Source organism: Strongylocentrotus purpuratus, unplaced genomic scaffold, assembly GCF_000002235.5.
Source record: "Strongylocentrotus purpuratus isolate Spur 01 unplaced genomic scaffold, Spur_5.0 spur5_scaffold_5, whole genome shotgun sequence".
Taxonomy (NCBI): Eukaryota; Metazoa; Echinodermata; class Echinoidea; order Camarodonta; family Strongylocentrotidae; genus Strongylocentrotus; species Strongylocentrotus purpuratus.
Genome location: NW_022145611.1, coordinates 30,499,390 through 30,519,036, shown reverse-complemented (window position 1 = coordinate 30,519,036; position 19,647 = coordinate 30,499,390). Strand labels below are relative to the sequence as shown.

The window sequence follows — 19,647 nt, the reverse complement described above, 5'->3', positions numbered from 1 at the left end:
CCACACCCTACAAGTCTAGGTTATCTATTTTCTATTTGTCCCAAATATTACTCTCTTTCCTTTTCTCTATATTGTTCTATGTCTGAGACACATTGATTATTTCATTTTGTACAACTCACTCCTAGATCCTAATCAAATGATTGGTCATGCCCAATCACATGTGATTCATTTACTGAGACTATTGCATGTTTTATCATGAAAAAGTACAATAGTTTGCAGTACTATTGCACACTTTTTTTTTAGTGAGTGTACATGATGCGCAGTAGTGCATGTAGAGGTTTGGGCGCTTATACTGCATGTAGGCCTATTCTGGCTTATTTATGTGTGTGCACTAAATTAAGCCTACGGTATTAAACTTGAGATTTATTTGTCAGCCATACTGTCGCAAAACAATCTTGATGAAATCTTTTTACATCAAATAACAATGATCTAGGAGTTTTGTTGTATGCAAATGCATGTATGCATCATTTGTATAATAAACAATCATCGTCAAAGAAATGGGCAACCAAAATACATTAAGAAATGTAGTTTTTATCCCCCCCCCCCCACCAAAAAAAAAAAGTAGAACATTCCCTATGCAGCACATAGATAAAAGGAAATCAACAGAATAAAATAAGTTCAGAAGATACAAAATATTCACAACGTTTTTTAATTTATTGTAAAACTACCACAAAAGCACTACTTGTACATAAAGATTGATAGGCCAGCTGATTAACAGGTTATTCATATCTTACAGTTTGAATGAAAATCTTTTGTTTGTATTGTGGTTTAGCACATTATGTTGAAACATACTTGTGGATGATATGTGTGAAATGTTTGAAAGACTATACTTTCTAGATATAATGTTATTATTGTAATGCAGCAGAGAAGTTAGCAGAGGTAGTCCTGAGAGTGAAGTGGATAGTGTTTCACCCCTAAACCAATAAACACACATTAAGAAAATACTGAATATGACTTGACCAAACTTGCATATATAGGAATGGTACAAACTTTAAAATCAGAATCCTTTGGTCCTTTGTGAGTGCATTTCATCTGGAATCAGTTTTACATGAAGTACCAAGGGATCTTACATACAATACATTAGTAAAAGCTTACAAACAATTAACTATTCACCCACTAGCAGCCCACACAATGAATAATACTTAAAATTAAAAAAAAAAAAAACTGATATGACATGAATTACTAAAACACATGATACATGTACATGTATCTCCATGGCAAATGTTAGGGGCAAGAGCAAATCAAAAGTTTAAAAATCTGGGACAGAGTTTTCCTCTCTCAACTTTTTTTTAATAGAATGTCAAGTGTCCTCGCTGAATTACATCAGAATGCAAAAAAATATGTATCTCCTTGGAAACTAATTAAACGTTTGGTTTTACAAACAAGATGATCATTATCAAGACAGTATGCCCTTACTAATTTTTTGTTGGAGGTTTGTAAAATTAATCACTACCTTGAATGATATAACATAAAACATGGATTCAGGTATAATTATTAATATTAAGGATTGCGACTACATGTACATGTATTTATGCAACAGTTACTTGAATAACCAATCCTGTCATGAATAAATGAGAAGCATATTAAACTTATTGGATATCGATGGTGTTAAATAAACTCTACTCATGTAATGAACGAGCACCAATAGCATACTCGGAGTATATAAACAAAACAACAATGTAAAAAAAAAGCCTCAACAAAGACGTTAAATTTCAAACAAAATCTCATGGCTTCAGCTTATAAAAGAAATGTTGTATTTTATCACAGCACCCATCATTCTGTTAATTTACATTCTTTTTTGATAACACATGTAATACACTGTCTACTATGTTACGATCTGATCTAGGATAAACAGTCAAACGGATTCACAAGAATACTATTCTAAAACTTGAAAGATAACTTATGTACAATACATTCAATCCTTCCTGACATATAATTTTCCTTGCCTTTTCCTGTTATTAGAACAGTGATATTGTATGGAAATTCACATTATGGATAAATATGGTGGTGTCTCAAAATCTTCATTACAACAAAGATACTGTATTTCATTTTGTGGTGATTGGGCCATGTAAGTATCCTGTAATAAAAATCTATTCACATTGAATTCCCAGTCTGCCAGTAATTTTGAGCACTCCAATTAGCTGTTTTCATCTCCATTTGATAACTATGACATATAGACATATAGATCGTCTGGCTCTGAAAATTTGGAGTTTATTTCCCATTTTTTAATAAAAGTGTATGGTCATTTTTAGACATACAGAGAGAAAGGTAAAAATACTCGCTAAATATTAAAAGGATGAAATTGCATATTTCCTACTCATTTTTGGGAACATGTGTGTTTGTGTGTATATAAATGCTATACCAAAAACTCAGTGGATGGTAAAAATCTCCTTTGACCAATCATAATAACCATATCCAATCTAAAATATTGCCAGGAAAGAATGTTTTCTAAAAAAAGTCAACAAGTGCAAACAAGGTGAAGATGAAGAAATTTAAAGTGCAAACAATGATTTTGAAGAATGACAGCAAGATTGATGATGGAGGTTGCGTCTAAGCACGTTCTCCACGGATGCGACGAGCCAGCTGGATGTCCTTGGGCATGATGGTGACACGCTTGGCATGGATGGCGCACAGGTTGGTGTCCTCAAAGAGACCAACTAGGTAAGCTTCGCTCGCCTCCTATAAACAGAGAGATCAAGAGAAAAACAAAGCTTTATTGTTTATAATTGCTGCACTGAAGGTGTGAATGAATAATATTCACAATAAGAGCAATTTCTCTTTTATTTTTATTTTTAACAAATTATTAGACAAAAAAACTCTGCTCTTCAAGCGGTATTTCAGATAGACATGATTTATGTTGAAAATTTATAATGAAAACTAATTTTTCAACATAATTTTGCTAAAGTGTGGTCTGGAACAAAGCAATGAAACTGATTTTCAGAGGAACAGCATAATGCAAGCAAATGTCCAAACTTTCTCTTTCTACATTCCAACCATATACCTACATATATAGTCAATTTCAAAGAGCGATATCACATTTCCATTAATTAGGATGATTCTTAGAGCATTCGTAAGAGAAAGTGGATACAAAGTGAATAGTATATTTATCCTTCCCTCCTCTCTCATTCTAAACAGCAATTTATGACAAATTAAATAAAAATTATTTGGTAGATAATACAGAAAACTAGATGGAATTCGACTGCGCGCAGTCGAAAATGATGCCTCCGTTATAGAGCAATTTTACAAACCAAAACAGAAAAAAAAAATTGAATTCACGTTCAATGGTAATCCATTGACAGGTTCTCAGAATATTGTGATTACAAGCAATTTCTCATATACATATATGACCCTTTGATCTTTGACCTCATGACCATAAAATCTACTCAGTTCATTGGCTCTGCAAGATGTTCTGAGTTAAATAGTAATCCATCTGTCAGTTCTAATGAAAATGCGTTCACAAGCTATTTTTGCATACATAATGGGCCCATGACCTTTGACCTTTGACCTTATGAACCAAGAATCTACTCAGTTCATTGGCTCTGCAAGTAACAAACATGACCTAATTTTGGCATGAATCCATCAATCGGTTCTTGAGATAACGCGATCACAAGCTGTTTTTGCATTCATAATGTGCGCTGTGGCCTTTGACCTTTGACCTACGTGCTCCAAAATCTAATCAGATTGTCTTCCTATGGTGATACACACTATCATTAAGTTTGAAGTTTTTACATCTCCAGTGGTTCTTGAGATATCATGATAACAATCTCAATGTATGGAATTTCATAAGTTGACCTCTGTGACCCTTGACCTTTGACCTACGTGCTCCAAAATCTAATCAGATTGTTTTCCTATAGTGATACACACTATCACTAAGTTTGAAGTTTAAATCTCCAGTGGTTCTTGAGATATCATGATAACAATCTCAATGTATGGAATTTCATAAGTTGACCTCTGTGACCCTTGACCTTTGACATACGTGCTCCAAAATCTAATCAGATTGTTTTCCTATAGTGATACACACTATCACTAAGTTTGAAGTTTAAATCTCCAGTGGTTCTTGAGATATCATGATAACAATCTCAATGTATGGAATTTCATAAGTTGACCTCTGTGACCCTTGACCTTTGACATACGTGCTCCAAAATCTAATCAGATCGTCTTCCTATGGTGATACATACTATCCTTAAGTTTGAAGTTTAAATCTCAAATGGTTCTTGAGATATCGCGCTAACAAACTCAATACAAGGAATTTCATAAGTTGACCTCTGTGACCTGTGACCTTTGACCTACGTACTCCAAAATCTAATCAGATCGTCTTCCTATGGTGATAAATACTATTCCCGAGTCTTAAGTTTAAATCTTAAATGGTTCTTGAGATATTGTGATAACGGTCAAACGGGACGGACGTACGGACGGACGGACGGACGGACGGACGTACGGACGGACGGACGTACGGACGGACAACCCGAAAACATGATGCCTCCGGCACCACCTTCGGTGGCGGAGGCATAAAAAACTCTTTGTTGAATCTATAAAAAGAGCAATAACAGTCAATACTTTAAGCTGATAACTCTGAAAGGTAAAAACTTGCCAAAGAGATTTATAAAATGCATAAGCCATGTATGAGGCATTTTTTAAAACATGATCACAGAAGCAGAGAAGGGATTCATTTACATTACAGAAACTTAAATTACTTAGCAGGTTAAAATATGTTATCTTCTTTCTAAATTACTTGCCTAGCCTACCTATTGTAAGAAAAGGAAAACTGTGCAATATCCAATCTCTTACAATATTACTTCTTAACATTATTAGAGTTATAAAATTCTGTTAACACGTCTGTTCATTCCCTTATTCTAAACAGGAATTTGTTTACCCCTTGGTCCATACTGAGGAAAAAGGAGGCCTTGCAGAGGGAGATTTATGATTAACAAACCAAATATGTAGGTTCAAGTGCTTATTGGTGTATTTAATTTGCCCTCAGTATTCCATTTTTCCTGAACCAATAAATGCTCGAGCAAGAACCCCTTTACGTACCTGCAGAGCACCAATAGCAGCACTTTGAAACCTCAACTCAGTCTTGAAATCCTGAGCAATCTCACGGACCAGACGCTGGAATGGCAGCTTGCGGATGAGCAGCTCAGTACTCTTCTGGTAGCGACGGATCTCTCGAAGGGCAACAGTACCTGCAACATGATCGTGTAATCAAACAATTCAAAATGATAAACCTTTTTATGCATTATCCCTCCTCTCAGTGCTAATGTTGATTAAACCCCTCCATTACTTCTTTTCTATAAAAAAAAAATATGTTCAACATAACCTGTAACACTTAAAACAGCAAATTTTGTATGTCCCTGAAAAAAATTGGTACAATAAACAATCATTTCAGAAACAGGCTTTGAAGTCAAAATTCAATGGTAAAAATTAATTCCATGTTAAAGTGGGGACATTTGAACATTTGTAGTTAGTAATTATGGGTAATACTCTTGATAGCATTAGCAATGAAGTGTATTTATGTTTTAACTGTGATTACATTTTTGTTTCTTTTCCTGTTGATTCAAATTTTTTTTAGTTGGATAACTAGCATTGTAGGGTGTAGACCGAATTTTCTGTCTCTTTCGTTCGTTAGCCTCTTATTGGGGTAGGGTCGGCCGGCTCTCTCTTTAGAGACGGAAGCCGTTTATACACATGTCCTTGCTAACGCCACGGCCAGTCCTGGTCGTAGCGTTTTGCCCCCCAAATCCCCCAAAATGTCATTTTACCTCGAGCATGTTATATTGTAAATTAGGCCTAGGCTATAATAAATCAGTTCCACTTACCAACTTGACTGAAATAATCAGTTTAATAGTCCCTTTTTAGGAAATTATGGGTCAAAATCGGAATCCATGTTGAAAAAGATTTTCAAAATGGATTTCGATTTTGACCCATAATTTCCTAAAAAGGGACTATTAAACTGATTATTTCAGTCAAGTTGGTAAGTGGAACTGATTTATTATAGCCTAGGCCTAATTTACAATATAACATGCTCGAGGTAAAATGACATTTTGGGGGATTTTGGGGGCAAAACGCTACGACCAGGACTGGCCGTGGCGTTAGCAAGGACATGTGTATAAACGGCTTCCGTCTCTAAAGAGAGAGCCGGCCGACCCTACCCCAATAAGAGGCTAACGAACGAAAGAGACGGAAAATTCGGTCTATGTAGGGTGGTGTTAATATTACCTGGCCTGTAACGATGAGGTTTCTTGACTCCACCTGTAGAGGGGGCACTCTTACGGGCTGCCTTGGTAGCAAGCTGCTTACGAGGGGCTTTCCCTCCAGTAGACTTTCGAGCTGTCTGCTTGGTACGAGCCATGGTTTATGTAATCTGTTAGCCTTGTCTATGAATCATAAAGACGATAGAGAAATCATGCAAATATACGTCTTGATCATGTACATCTAGATTAACCATGTTTTATTTAGGCTTAAAAACAAACTAGACCTATAAATAAAGCCCGAGACTAAAGGAAACATCGAAACCTCACCTCAAAGAATTACTTATTCCGAGAGATTTATTATAATCTTGCCCGTTTATCTACAAGATTCCCCAGTGTCCCAAGCATCCTAAGCAACGGAGCTCTTCAGACAACTGGGGACATTTACTCCCCAGCAGCAATTGCAGCTCCAAGCTAGCTAAAGCAAGGCCTCAGCCTCAGGCTCAAGCTCGCCAGGCCAGCAGAGTCTCCCCGCGCCGCCGGAGCGGAGCACACTGCCACTGGCTGAAGCGAAGGGCTGCTGGATCGCGCTCACAATCAACGCACTCAGCTCAGTCGCTGAAGCTGAGCTAGCGATTGTGTTTGGAGCAATTTTTATACGAATATTTCTATAACTTCAGTTTAACAAATATTCTTATAAGCCCGACAAGCTCTTATATTAAATGCTAGATCAACAACACATACAATTCTATCACTAATGACTGTCCTGTAAACGTAAAATGTCACTTACCTAGCTTAGTTCAGGAAATTTATAGAGCCGTTTTTTTGACAACAACAGAAATAGAGTGTAATTAATTATAGTATTGAGTCAACTCGCCCTTTGTTATTACAGCTAAATCTATCGTTTCAAATTTGTGACTACTCTGGCAACCAATTTATTTAGTGGCATTCTGGACCTTGGCTTCGGGGGGGGGGGGGGGGGGGGGGGGTTCACTCCTTCCAAATCCATATTGCTCCTGTTATGTTTAGCAGGGGCCTCAAGGGAAGACCACCATTATTGGTGATAATGATCAAGTCACCCTGTCTAAATATCAGGTAAACTAATAAATAAATAAATCCATCACTTCGTAAGATAATTTTCCAACTGATATTGTTACATGTATTTTTAAAAAAAATCTGTCTTGCATTCATCTATTCACAATTTTTCAGTGAGTACCAGTAATTGACGAATGTAAAGAAACGTTATTTAAAAAAAATGAAGTACATACCGGTGATTTACATTGAATTATGATTATTAAATATTTCTCACGATCGGACGCGAATCCAAATTCCAAGTTATTCAAGAGTGCTAATGTCCGATTATCACAAATGACATATTATCCAGTCGATTCAGATTCTGGTGAGTTGTAAAACGAACCATTCGGACACTTTTTTTTTTTTGGGGGGGGGGGGGGGGGGGAGTCCAAAAAAAATCGCAACGACTCAGCCAGCCAAAAAGTCGCTCAGTGGGGGGGGGGGGGAAGAGAACACTTTTTTTTTTTTTGGTCTCGTTTTTTTTAATTTTTTTTTTTTTTAAATAATTAAAAAAAAAAAAAAAAAAAAAAAAAAATCCAAAGGGGGGGGGGGGGGTTTTAGGGATTTTTTAGGGTGGTTTACACACATAAAAATACCAAAGGGGGGGTTTAACCCCCCAAACACCCCCCTGCGTATGCGCCTGATGGACATAATGTCATTCGTTTCAATTTCTTCCTTCCCGCATACGGTATATGAAGAAAAATGAAAGGGAATTTGTTTTCATTGAAGATTGGCTGGTAAGCCCCTTCCCCTCCCCACCCCTTTTCGCCTAATTTATTCATAGTATTTATCTCCGATCTATTTATTGGTCTATAAGACTTAAACTGACCACCAGCCCAGGCTGAAACGGGTCAGTTTATATTTAGAATAATGAAATGATAAAAATAGAATATACAAAAGAAATGTTACATAAACAAACTGAAAAATACAAAGAATTATACATTGCATCAGCATTTTATTAATGCAGGCCTACTCAAGTGATATCAAATAGATAATGAAGGAGATATAGGAGAGATTATAGGGGTAGCTGATGAGAGGGAAAGAGAGAGAGAGAGAGAGAGAGAGAGAGAGAGAGCATGGGAGAGAGAGAGAGAGAGAGAGAGAGAGAGAGAGAGAGAGGGGGGGGGGGGGGGAGAGGGGGAGGAACAAGAGGAAAAAAGGGGGTAGATAGAAGTGAATATTATCACGAGGGGAAGATAAAGGGTGTTGAGAAATGGAGCTGAGATCAAGTGAGAAAGAGAGAAACTAGTTGAAATAGTGTATATTCATGGACCTACTACGAATGGTATATTATGTATCTTCAACCGAAATTACCATGCAATGAGCCGTATCAAGTAAAATCAAGTGATGGTTGGGAGAGATGATAGGTAGAGGGCGAAGGGGTTGGTGTGATGGTGGCGATTTTTTTGCGGGGTGAGGCATTTTTATCGAGTAAGCTTTATAGTCTAAAATTACAGGCACCGCTAACCTTAATGTTGAAGAAAAGTTTTGACTTGGGAGACTAAAATTCGTTTATATGAATAAAATTTATAATTGGGGATAATTTGGTATTTTTTCCAAATCATTTTGAATAGTTTCATTAGCTTTTAATAGTTACTAGAATGAGTATCTAGAATTCAAGTTTCAAATGATCTCATAGAGACTGTGTAACTAGAATAATCAAAATAAATGAAAATTGTCAACTATATTAGACGCATCCCTAAAAGCTGAAGATTGGGTTGCCGTTTTTATGATTATGTTATTAAATATTTCAAAATTATATGTTATTTTTTAAATAATTACCTTAAAAAACATCAAATCAAATTATATTTTTAAAAATTAATTTACAAATTTAAAATGAATGAATGAACAAAAACAAATATATTAATATCCTTAATTCATATAAATTTGTTCTTCCGCAGTATCCAACCATGAGTTACTATCCCGTAATTTCTGCCATCATACGTGTCCTACATAAACAACAAAATTACCATTGGCAAAGACAGCACCAAGGTAATTTCCTTTTATATCTTGTAGGCCTAGTCCTATATAATACATGATGCATCAAATATTTTGAAATGTGAAATTGTTGTGTTGTGTGTTGGTTCCCGGTAGCCACGTCGCGTTCGGGCCGCAGCGGCACTTGCCAACTTTGGTATTTTGGGAGCTAGAGCTCGAGGTTCAGCCTCAGACTCGGTCTCAGCACCGCGCGTCCCTGGCCCTGCCCGCGGGGCCGGGGCTGGCCCCTGGGACGAGGGCATGCAAGGCATAGCTGTTGCAGTTGTCTTATTCATTGGGTGCTAGTTCAGAATCATATCCAGACTTTGACCCCTAACTCCGGCGTACGGCGTGGAGATACCCTACTAAAACATACTAGATCTAGTCTAGATCTAAATGATCTTCATCAATTGTTCAAATAATCATGATTTAAAAGTTGTTAATGGTCGTTAGATATTTATAGGTCTAAGTAAGTGAGAGTTAGAGTTGGAGTTAGATATGATAAATATTACTGGTCATGCTGGGCTGCGTCTCACGAAATCGTCATAAGTATGGTACAAGTTCAGCGACAACATCCCATTGAAACGCGTGTTAAACTTAATACACGCATTTTAATGGGATGTCGCTGAACTTGTTCTTATGATGACAGTTTCGTGAGACGCAGCCCTGGTTGACAGGCTAACTAGAGTCTAGACAAGGATATGAGCACTCTCTGGGAAAATGGCAGAAGACTTAAAAATGTATAATTTAATTCATGGCTTGCATTATAAAAAGATTGAAACACCAAAACAATAATTTCAAGTGATTTGTGAGTTTTGTAGTTGTGTTTTTTTTTTCTTTTGCCTCATCAGAGGATTTATTAGATATTTATTAGATATACATGGTTTACATTCAAAGATACACTGATACAAATGAAACTTACATCATCACAAAAGCATCATTATTGGCATATTAAACAAAGAATTGTTATTTAGTTTTTTTTGCAAAAAAAAATTGTAGTTGTGTTGGACTGTTGGTAGTGTTCAGATGCTGAAATTGTACCAAATATAGTCCAAGTAATGGCAAATTCAGCTTTTTGGATGAGTAGACTAGGGCTTTGTGATTTAAAGCTATCAATTTCATAAATCATCAAGCCTTTATGGTTAGAGTGGATACTTTCTTTTCCCATTTACAAAAATAGCTACAATGTATGTAGACAGTTAATGTTATCCTTTTGTTTAATCTGTGAGACCTTTTTCCTCCCTTTTTTTTCTTCTTCTTTTTTCTTCTTTCTACAGAATATCAACAATGATGAGGTCTCCCCAAGCAGCATTACACAGTCTCTTTCTTGCCATCGTCATGGTGAAGTCAATCCAAGTTGCAGCTGCTGAAGATGGACGAGAGGAACATCATATCAAAGTTGGTCCACCCGCCAGCCTCATGAGGGACAGGTCTCACATTCAAGACATACAGTAAGTAACAATAGGCAGATTAGTTATTAAATAAAGTCTACTTCTTGACCAAGTAAAAGTTGTCTTGATTTCCCTTGGTCTCAATAAGAATACCTACATGTAAAGCTATCCTCAAAAGGTTGTCTGAGTTTTTTTTGTTTTGTTAATGTGATTGTGGTCAAATTTTAAACACCAAGACACCATTCTAACTTTTTCACTTTTTCACAATTTTATGGCAATGTTTGAAAACCTGAAATTGCTAATGTTATGGATTACATGTACTCAATAGTCATATTTTTATTCTTAATTAACAAATAGGGAAATGATATTTACTTTTTTGAAACAATATTCATGAATCGTAGATTACTTTTTTTTCAGGTAATGCAACAAAGATTGTAATAGAAATTTTAGAGTGTTAACTTTTGCTATGCTTGCTGTTCTTTCAGATTTGCAAAGCTTTTTGCCATTGTGTGTGTTATTTGCATGATCCCTAAAGTTTTAAAGGATATGAGAGATACTTCCTTTTTTGCTCAATGTATAATAACTTAAGACTAACAATCATATGCCATAGTCAAATAAGATACAATGTAGTTTATATTGCATCAGTATTATCAGGAGTGCTCTCTGCTTATTTGGGATGACTGCTTTGTAATTTTACCTTCCTTATATATCATCCAGAATTTTGAACATATTGATAAAGCTTTTATAGTGTGTAATGATATATATATTTAATAATTTGAATGAGAAGTGAAGTGGTGAAATACTCTATTCTGTAAAAAAATACCTCATATTATGCATCTACTTATCAAAACTATATACAATTACAAACTACGATATATATCTTTTTGTATGATCTTTAACATAATTTAACAAAATCATTGCCTGTAAATCATCCATGAAAGCTCTATAGCAATGCAAGTTATTTTACAAGAAGATCCTATTCATCATGTTTTTGTCTGAATTACTGTTTGTCAGATTGCATGTGATTGAGGACAGTTGGCTCTAATATATGTACAGTATGTATACTGTATATTTAAGTATTATTCAGTAGGGCCTTAAAGTATTGCAAATAAGAATTACGGTACTGTAAATGTTTTTTGTTTGTTTTTAAATTGTGGAGAATGAATGAACATTTTGAATACGGTGTAAGAAAAAGGAAGAGAACTAGATTAATCATCAAATATGCAGAAACAAGCTGATTACCATGTGTAAATGCACCCCACAACAGGGTTTTTATATCTTGTCTGTTATACTAGAATTGATATTGCGAGGTTGTTAACGACTTTATTTCATGTAAGATTGACCCATTTAGGGAAGTCAATATAGGACAATCTCCAAATAAACACAGCATGGACCTGTGAAGGAAGATTTAGCATATTTTCTCTGGTTTTGACGACAGTCAGCTAAATTTAGGTTTTCTTTTTGTTGACTCAAAATCTCAATCCATGTTGATATGTAGTTTGATGTGGTTAAGAGCACGTGATTTAAAGCAACTAACGTTTAGTAAAAGGAATGCTTTTCGGTGAGGCATTAAGCTAATACATGAATACTGAGCAGATGTCTTCATTTAAATGTGAGAGCTAGCATGAGTTGAGCACTTGGATCTTGCAGTATGAGTGACTGAGGAATCCTTTCTTTCATCACTCCACCATACAGTCACATCAGATCCCATCTCCAAGATACAGTGGATGTTGATGCCATTGACCTGTCTCCTCAAAGGATGCAGTTCCATTACTTCCACTCCCATGACATGGACCGCAACAAGAAACTAGACGGACTGGAACTGATGCAGTCCATTCTCCATGTGGATGAGGGATGGGATACAGAAGGAGGGCATCATGGTGGAGTGATGTCGGAGGAGAAGATCATTGAGATAGTGGATGTGATCTTGGAGGATGATGATATCGACCGGGATGGTTATGTGGATTATGTGGAGTTTTCCAGAGGACTTGATGATCGATCAACAGACGAAGAGGAGGATGATTATGATGAGGATGAGGAGGACGACTATGATGATGAGGATGAAGATTAATACAATTATGGTGAAGATGACTGAAGATGACTGAATGGTTTTGAAGGAGATCCTGTATGAGCTTTTATACAAGGAGAACTAAAAAGGAGGAGATCATGTAATAATGGTTATGACTAGCAAGGTTCAAAGGATCATACAAGAAACATTGCTACGATACTGGTTTGGCAGTGGTCTACAGCTGTGTGAATGTTGTATGATTCAATGCTGGATGAAGACTGGAGATGAAATGGGCCAGATTTTTAAATCATTTTAAATGTTATTCTACCTGTTTTTCAAAAAGATTTCTAGATATCATGTATGCAAAAGCCTATGCAAAATTTACTAGAAATATTGTGCTTCTGAGTTCCGACTGTACTTGCAACTATTATTAAAGTTCTTGTTTTCTAGTGAGTGTGTATTTACTTTGTAAATGTAACTTATTGAATGAACAACCAATGTGTTTCAACTTCTAGGGAATACGTCTAAGCTGCCTGTTAAACCAGTACTTTTGTTTTTACATGTGAGCATGTTGTAAAGTTATTTTAAGCTACAATACATGTTACAAACTAAAGAGTTTTGAAGTTAGGAATATTTTGCCAATTTTATTTTAGCACATGTAGATTATGTAGGGTACCACACTTTTAATATTGCTAGCAGATTAACATTAAAAAGAAAGTGTTTTTTTGTATAAAAATGTACATGTATATATTATATTTACCTGTATTTATGCAAATATCACATATTTTGTAATTGATAGTTATAGGCAAAAGGTTATATATGGATACATGGACATGTATGTGTACATGTATGATTGTCTTTTATTTCTATTTTCCTATTGGGTATATAATTTCCCAATGGATTTATGTAAGATCCTTTGAAGTGTGAATTAGTAAAGATAGAGGAGTGGGAATTTATTGCCCTAGACTTGCCATCACACTATATCTGTATTTCCAATGATTGTTTTGTTTTCAATATTAGAGCCTTCAAGGTATGAATCATGAAAGCCTTATAGGCTATGATTGTATACATGTGATCTCTTTCTCTCCATCTCCTCCTAGGCACATACGAGAGCACCTTGATGGGATCATAGACATAGAGGGCATCCCAGAGAATGAGATGACCGAGAAACAGCTTCAGCTACACTACTTCAAACTCCATGACTACGATCATAACAACAGACTGGATGGACTGGAGCTCCTCAATGCGATGACCCATTATCACCATGACGGCGCCCCCAATGCTGAACCACTCAAAGAGGATGACCTTATGAACTTGATTGATCCTATTTTGAGGGATGATGACAAGAATCAAGATGGTTATATTGATTACCCGGAATATGCTGCTACGCAATCACTATAATATCTGTTAGCAGCAGAAATCCTAGGTGAAAAAATCATGTTCTTCTGTCCAAAAATACATCATTCCTCATAACTGCCGTACATTCTACAGGTAAACATTTTAAAGGTGCATATTAGTAAAGTTCCTAAGATAAGAAGCTCAAAAGGAGCGTTCTTATTTAGTGTAAGACCGTTTCAATTTACATGATCAAATACTTTATTAAGAAACTGTGAAATTTGTCATCTATAAGACTATAACCATACTTTTTCATATTTTCACACTTTTTTTCACTCTTTTACTTCATACTAAAAACTAATCGTGCTATCCAGAAGTGGTGGTAATTCAATCTTTTCAATGTGTTTTAACTTAACATGGCTATGGTCCACTATGGTTTCCCACTATGAGGGTAGATTGAAAGATAATTTAGAAGTGTAATTAAATGTTTATACCTCATTCACTTCATTGCCAAAAGCTATGGTACTAATTTATTTTGAGTGGCTCATCATCTTTTTTATTGTTTTAATTCCAAAAAGGTTTCTCCTTTTAATTAAAGTTTTAATACAATATGAATACATTCTTATCTCTCATTTTCACCTACATATTGCAAATGAAACATCTCTTGCATAATTTTTTTTGTCATAAATACAAAAAAAATTCTTGTGATTTTTATTTATTAAAACCATCAACTCATTTGTTTTTTGAAAGGGTCACATTGCATTAAATGATAATGAATATTGAATTCAACATATCCTATATTTCACAATGAAGTCATCATGACAATAAAGGATTATTTGTCTATGCTGCCCTTGAATGCTAATTTTCAAAATATGTTTACTAACGTTTTCTTCATTGAAAGATATACCCCCGGTACTTGTTTTTGATAGGAAACTATACCTACCATTATTTGAAAATCAAATAGGTGTTTTTTTTCTTTCTTAACAAGTCAGGTTTATTTTTGCTTCTATAACATCATATTGTGCCTCCAATAGTTTTTATGATTTAGAATTACAATGGACAACTTATATATTTTTTTATATTTTAAAGTTATATGTATCACTGGATCCTTGGTATGTTATTATGGGTCGCTATTTTTCGTTGATTCATGTTCTACCTGTTCAATATGTTACTTACCATACATATATTTATGAATGAGGTGCTCTGCTTGTTCAAACAGTGTTAAATCATAAGTAATGGTTGTTCTTCAAAATTCTGCACATGGCATCGCTAGAACATTTCATTAGGAAAAGAATAATTCAACAAGAAAATATGAATGGATCATTAGACTATTAAAATTTCTGGAGACAAGTTCTGAATTTGTCCCATCCCGCACATACAAGACAAGGATATCAGAGTTTGTATTTTCACAAGGTTAAAATGTGCTGTATTCTTTTTAATTTTTTTTATTGGGGTATCACACTCATTCCAACTAGCGACACCCCTGCTTGCTTAATATAACTGACTCTCTGATTGGACTATTTATGTATATGTTATAATTTGCTTAATTTCATATTTTTTCCATTGAAAGAATGATAATCTTAATTTTAAATAAAAATTGTACTTAACAGAGGAGACAAACAGTTACCACAGAAGAATATATTAAGCCGGTGCTATAACTTGTTAGAGTTTCCTTCCATATCAAAAGTGCCTTTTGGATACATAACTGTATCAGTGAGACTTGTGTTTGAGTAAGTCTCCTTGATTTCCTGTGTGTGAATCCCATATATGTTTCAAAGAACAATACTGAGGTATAGACACTGGCTATTTCTTTCATTTTATGTTTTGTTTAATGCTGAATTGTCTTGCCCAGTTGCAATCAATATGTAGCTGTAGTTCACATACAAAATATTTTTTCAACGTGATGTGACAAGAAAGTGAAACAAAATTCTTCCACAAATAAACAGGAGGAAATTATATATGGGTCATCTTTTGTTATTATTACCTTCTATATTGTTTGTGGTTATGAATGAGAATGAGTGAAACATTTCACCATGTATGAAAAGTAAAAAAATTACTAATATGGACTGTCCTATACATATTAATGGACTTCTCTTCCAAGAACTACCGACAATTAAAAAAAAAAAAATTACTCCATTTGAAGAGATGGTATATCCATTGGGAAATTTACAAGTCTTTTTTGAGAAACATCCACAGAATATAAAACCATTAACAAAGAGGTCTTATTTCATACAAGAAAGTTTGTGTGTTTATTGTAGGGTCTCGGCACTTCCCTGACCGATTTTGCTTGCACTGTCACTTTTCTGTTTAATTTTTCTGCATGTTTATGAAATGATAAATAAGGATCGAAAACCAAATCCATGCAATAATGAGCTCAGTAATCTGCACGTACTTTGCAAGAGCATCCAGCTGTAGGTCCCCAGTTTTTTTTTTATTACTTCAGCAAAACTACCTTCATGGCATAGCTGAAATCAAATTTATTTTGCTTGTTGGTAGTTTTTTTAAATTAAAAAAAAAGAAGTAACTCTTGACATCTCCAAGATACTTTAATTCCTAGTCTGTTTCAGAGCTAATGAACAAATTTACCACTTGCAGTCAACACTCAATAGCACAGTACAACAAATGACAACAAATTCAAACCATTTTGGCTGTTTTTTAATATGTTTATTTAACAAATAGTATTGATCTTTTATCATGATTATTTATACATGGTTTTATGTATTTACAAGTCATCACTAGCGAGTGTAAATGGAAAAAAAGGGAAGTCCATTAGAGTAAAGAAAATTAAAGAGAATACAATGATATGGAGAGAGAAATATATATATAGATATAGTTATGAATAGAGAGAAAAGGAGACATAAATCACTGTGTACTGGGAGAGGGGGTACTTAACATACAATAGTACATCAAAAAGAATGGGCACAGTCTATGTAGGTGTGTAAGCAAAGAGAGAAGCTGTGTATATACATGCTGTTTCAATAAAATGAATGGTGCTAATAATTCAATTTAAACATAAGAAAAAAGAGAACACAATGAAGTATAAATATAATCTATGAAAGTCACTGAATACAAATTCTATCCAGTTGCTCCTTGTGTGTGCGCTTGCCATTTAAAACTCATTTTAGGTTCTATTTAAACAAAGAAAAACAAATGTCACCATTCAAGTAAAATAAAAAAACAAAAGAGCTGTAAAGTTAAAACGAATACAAAAAGAATAAGCACATAGACCTATGTACACATGCTTATTCTTTCGCTTTTTTTCACTAATGAATACAACTTGTTGCTAGCGTGCCTTCCTTTAACATCTTTACGGCACACGTGGCGACAGATAGGTTCAACTCAAATCAACATCGACTACTTCCTCAAAGATGCACACAACTTTCTAGTACTTTTAATTCTGTCATATTTGTCTCTTTTTTTTAAAACAGTTGACATACATAAACCACAAACAACACTCATTAGATACTTATGACATCTGAGCAGCAAAGAGAAGTTCAAACACATTTAGAATGTGGTTTGTATGATCCCATAAAAAGAAGTATTCCACAGAAAAGAAACAACGTGGATATACTTACCCAATTAAAAATAGTTAAAGACATATATGTACATACTATACCTGTATATTAAGTATTTTTCTTCTTACATGTACTTATTTCAACCGTAATCAGTTTTATGTTTACAAAAAGGGTTGTATATTATTTCCTTTCCTCAACTTACCCATTCTATTTCCAGTGAAAAAATAAATGAGAGCTACATACAACTTGAAAGATGTTCATGTGTTGGTATATTCGTGAAGTTGGCTCTATATATCCACTCATGAGCAACTTTAACAATAGGAAAGCTCCAAAAGAGCTCTCCAAAAAATGAAAAACGACCCTTGGTAAAACCAATACAAAAGAATCACAGTATAGCTTTCTATCTTGTCAGATTCAACACTGTTCCGATGTCTTGATTACATTTTGGTAAAAATCAAATACATGTGTTTACCCCCAACCAACTGAATTAGTAATATTTCTTGTTCAAACCTCACTTCAATAAGTTCAATTACCTCACTGCAGAATATCAAAATGAATTCTGTTAGCTTACATACTGCATGCACAGTAGAGTAAGCCTGTTTTCAAATTTGCCAGCATTGATGGTTCCAAATTGTCTTTGTCTTATAAAGCAGTAAGACAATGCAGGAACATGAATCGTATAGCCCAAGACAAATTTCATATCAACATGGAAACTGATAGAATCATTTATCTAATTCCTTAATATTTTGATTGGTACACAAAATCTTTCAAGACATTTGACAGATCAACATGGACAATAAATGACACACTATGATCTCAACAGTATTTTTTTTAATATCATGTAACAACATAAGCTACATTATGCATTTGATTGAAAACTTGTCACATTATTACAGTAATTATTTTATGCATACAAATTCTGAATGAATACACATTGTCCTCGAAAACATATTCTTCACATAGTACTTCATAGAAAAACAGAAACTATAAAAGGTCCATTTACACTTGAAAGTTTTTGTTTATATAGCAATAGGTATCATTTTATAAACCGAGTTTCAATTGATGTGGTTTTCAGTAGTGATGAAGAACCAATGCAAGCAGTCTGAAAGTTGAATACAATTCCATTTGCATGCTAGGCTTGAGGAATACTCTCACCCAATGAGAAACATTAATTATCAAGAGGTACATCACAAAATGTTGGTCATTATTTCCTCCCTGACTGAAAGTTTTTCAAATGAACGGCACACTTCACACATCAACTGAAATTAAATGAAACCCAGTGCATCAAATCAAAGGACTGCTATATGTTAGCATTACAACATATATTATACATTCCCATGTTTCATAGTGAGTCTGTAGAAGTAAAAGAATATATATATATTATATATAAGAGGGTCATAAAATAAAATTTAACATATACTTTCTATGTATACTTTGATACATACTGCGGTACAGAGTGTTAACAAGGGACCCGTTTCACAAAGCCTTTTTTCAATGACAAATGAAAACAAATCAGTGACAAATCTGCTGATAACCAATCACAAGCAAGGATTTCACTAACTTATAACAAAAACTGTCATTTGTCACTGATGACAAGTTTTGTGAAATGGGTCCCGCATCTCATCTGTACAAGAGGAACGCAACACATGATTTTAAGCACTGGTCATATACAAAAACTGAATTGTAATGTGAAGATGATTTCAACCAAAGATTATTAAGTGTCATTAGTTGATAAACACATCTGCTGTTTCTTTACATTTACTTCTTGTACCGAATCCTATCATACATGTACATGCCTCTACTGAATCAAGTTCTGTTGATTGTGTTGATTTATTGTTATTCATCAGGAAGATAATGCCTTCAGAAAATGATCTCAACTTACGGACAAAGTTCTATTCCACAGGAAAATCAAATCTTACAATTGTGACCAATTCTATACACTTCACAATATTATGAAACAGAGCAAAACACCATCAGTGCAATCTCCATCCTTTTCACACTAAATACCATGATCTCCCCTGAAACAAATTCACAAATCAATAACATAAAACTATAAGAAATGAAACCATATACAATTTTAAAGATAAGCAGCGTAGAAAATAAATTGGTTAAAACATTCTCATCTATGTAGATATGTATAGTCGTAATATCCACACTTA

General features: G+C 34.6%; 2 protein-coding genes across 3 annotated transcripts; one reads left to right on the top strand and one right to left on the bottom strand.

Annotated features, from left to right (window-relative positions):
• Window positions 1-635: 635 nt before the first annotated feature.
• On the bottom strand, window positions 636-7,106 carry LOC586375 (histone H3.3). The gene is made up of 4 exons (XM_786159.5): window positions 6,979-7,106; window positions 6,217-6,374; window positions 5,035-5,183; window positions 636-2,679 (listed from the first exon to the last, which is right to left on the bottom strand). The coding sequence occupies exons 2-4, from the start codon at window positions 6,347-6,349 to the stop codon at window positions 2,551-2,553; spliced, it is 411 nt and encodes a 136-aa protein (XP_791252.1). The 5' UTR covers window positions 6,350-6,374; window positions 6,979-7,106; the 3' UTR covers window positions 636-2,550.
• Window positions 7,107-9,161: 2,055 nt separating this feature from the next.
• On the top strand, window positions 9,162-14,094 carry LOC584259 (multiple coagulation factor deficiency protein 2 homolog). Of its 2 annotated transcripts, none has more exons than XM_030999484.1 (3): window positions 9,162-9,254; window positions 10,517-10,690; window positions 13,739-14,094. In XM_030999484.1, exons 2-3 carry the CDS (start codon window positions 10,527-10,529, stop codon window positions 14,037-14,039), a joined length of 465 nt encoding a protein of 154 aa, XP_030855344.1. In that variant the 5' UTR covers window positions 9,162-9,254; window positions 10,517-10,526; the 3' UTR covers window positions 14,040-14,094. The 2 variants fall into 2 exon arrangements, with proteins under 2 accessions (XP_030855344.1, XP_030855342.1); XM_030999482.1 differs by lacking the exon at window positions 13,739-14,094 and adding an exon at window positions 12,326-13,732.
• Window positions 14,095-19,647: the final 5,553 nt, after the last annotated feature.

Excerpts from the sequence above, each read along its gene's own strand:
- LOC586375 (XM_786159.5), bottom strand. The coding sequence starts at position 6,349 with ATGGCTCGTACCAAGCAGACAGCTCGAAAGTCTACTGGAGGGAAAGCC. Across the intron at positions 5,184-6,216 it reads ACCTCATCGTTACAGGCCAG|GTACTGTTGCCCTTCGAGAG; the intron begins GTAATATTAACA and ends ATCATGTTGCAG. Across the intron at positions 2,680-5,034 it reads CTGCTATTGGTGCTCTGCAG|GAGGCGAGCGAAGCTTACCT; the intron begins GTACGTAAAGGG and ends CTCTGTTTATAG.
- LOC584259 (XM_030999482.1), top strand. The coding sequence starts at position 10,527 with ATGATGAGGTCTCCCCAAGCAGCATTACACAGTCTCTTTCTTGCCATC. Across the intron at positions 10,691-12,325 it reads TCTCACATTCAAGACATACA|TCACATCAGATCCCATCTCC; the intron begins GTAAGTAACAAT and ends TCCACCATACAG.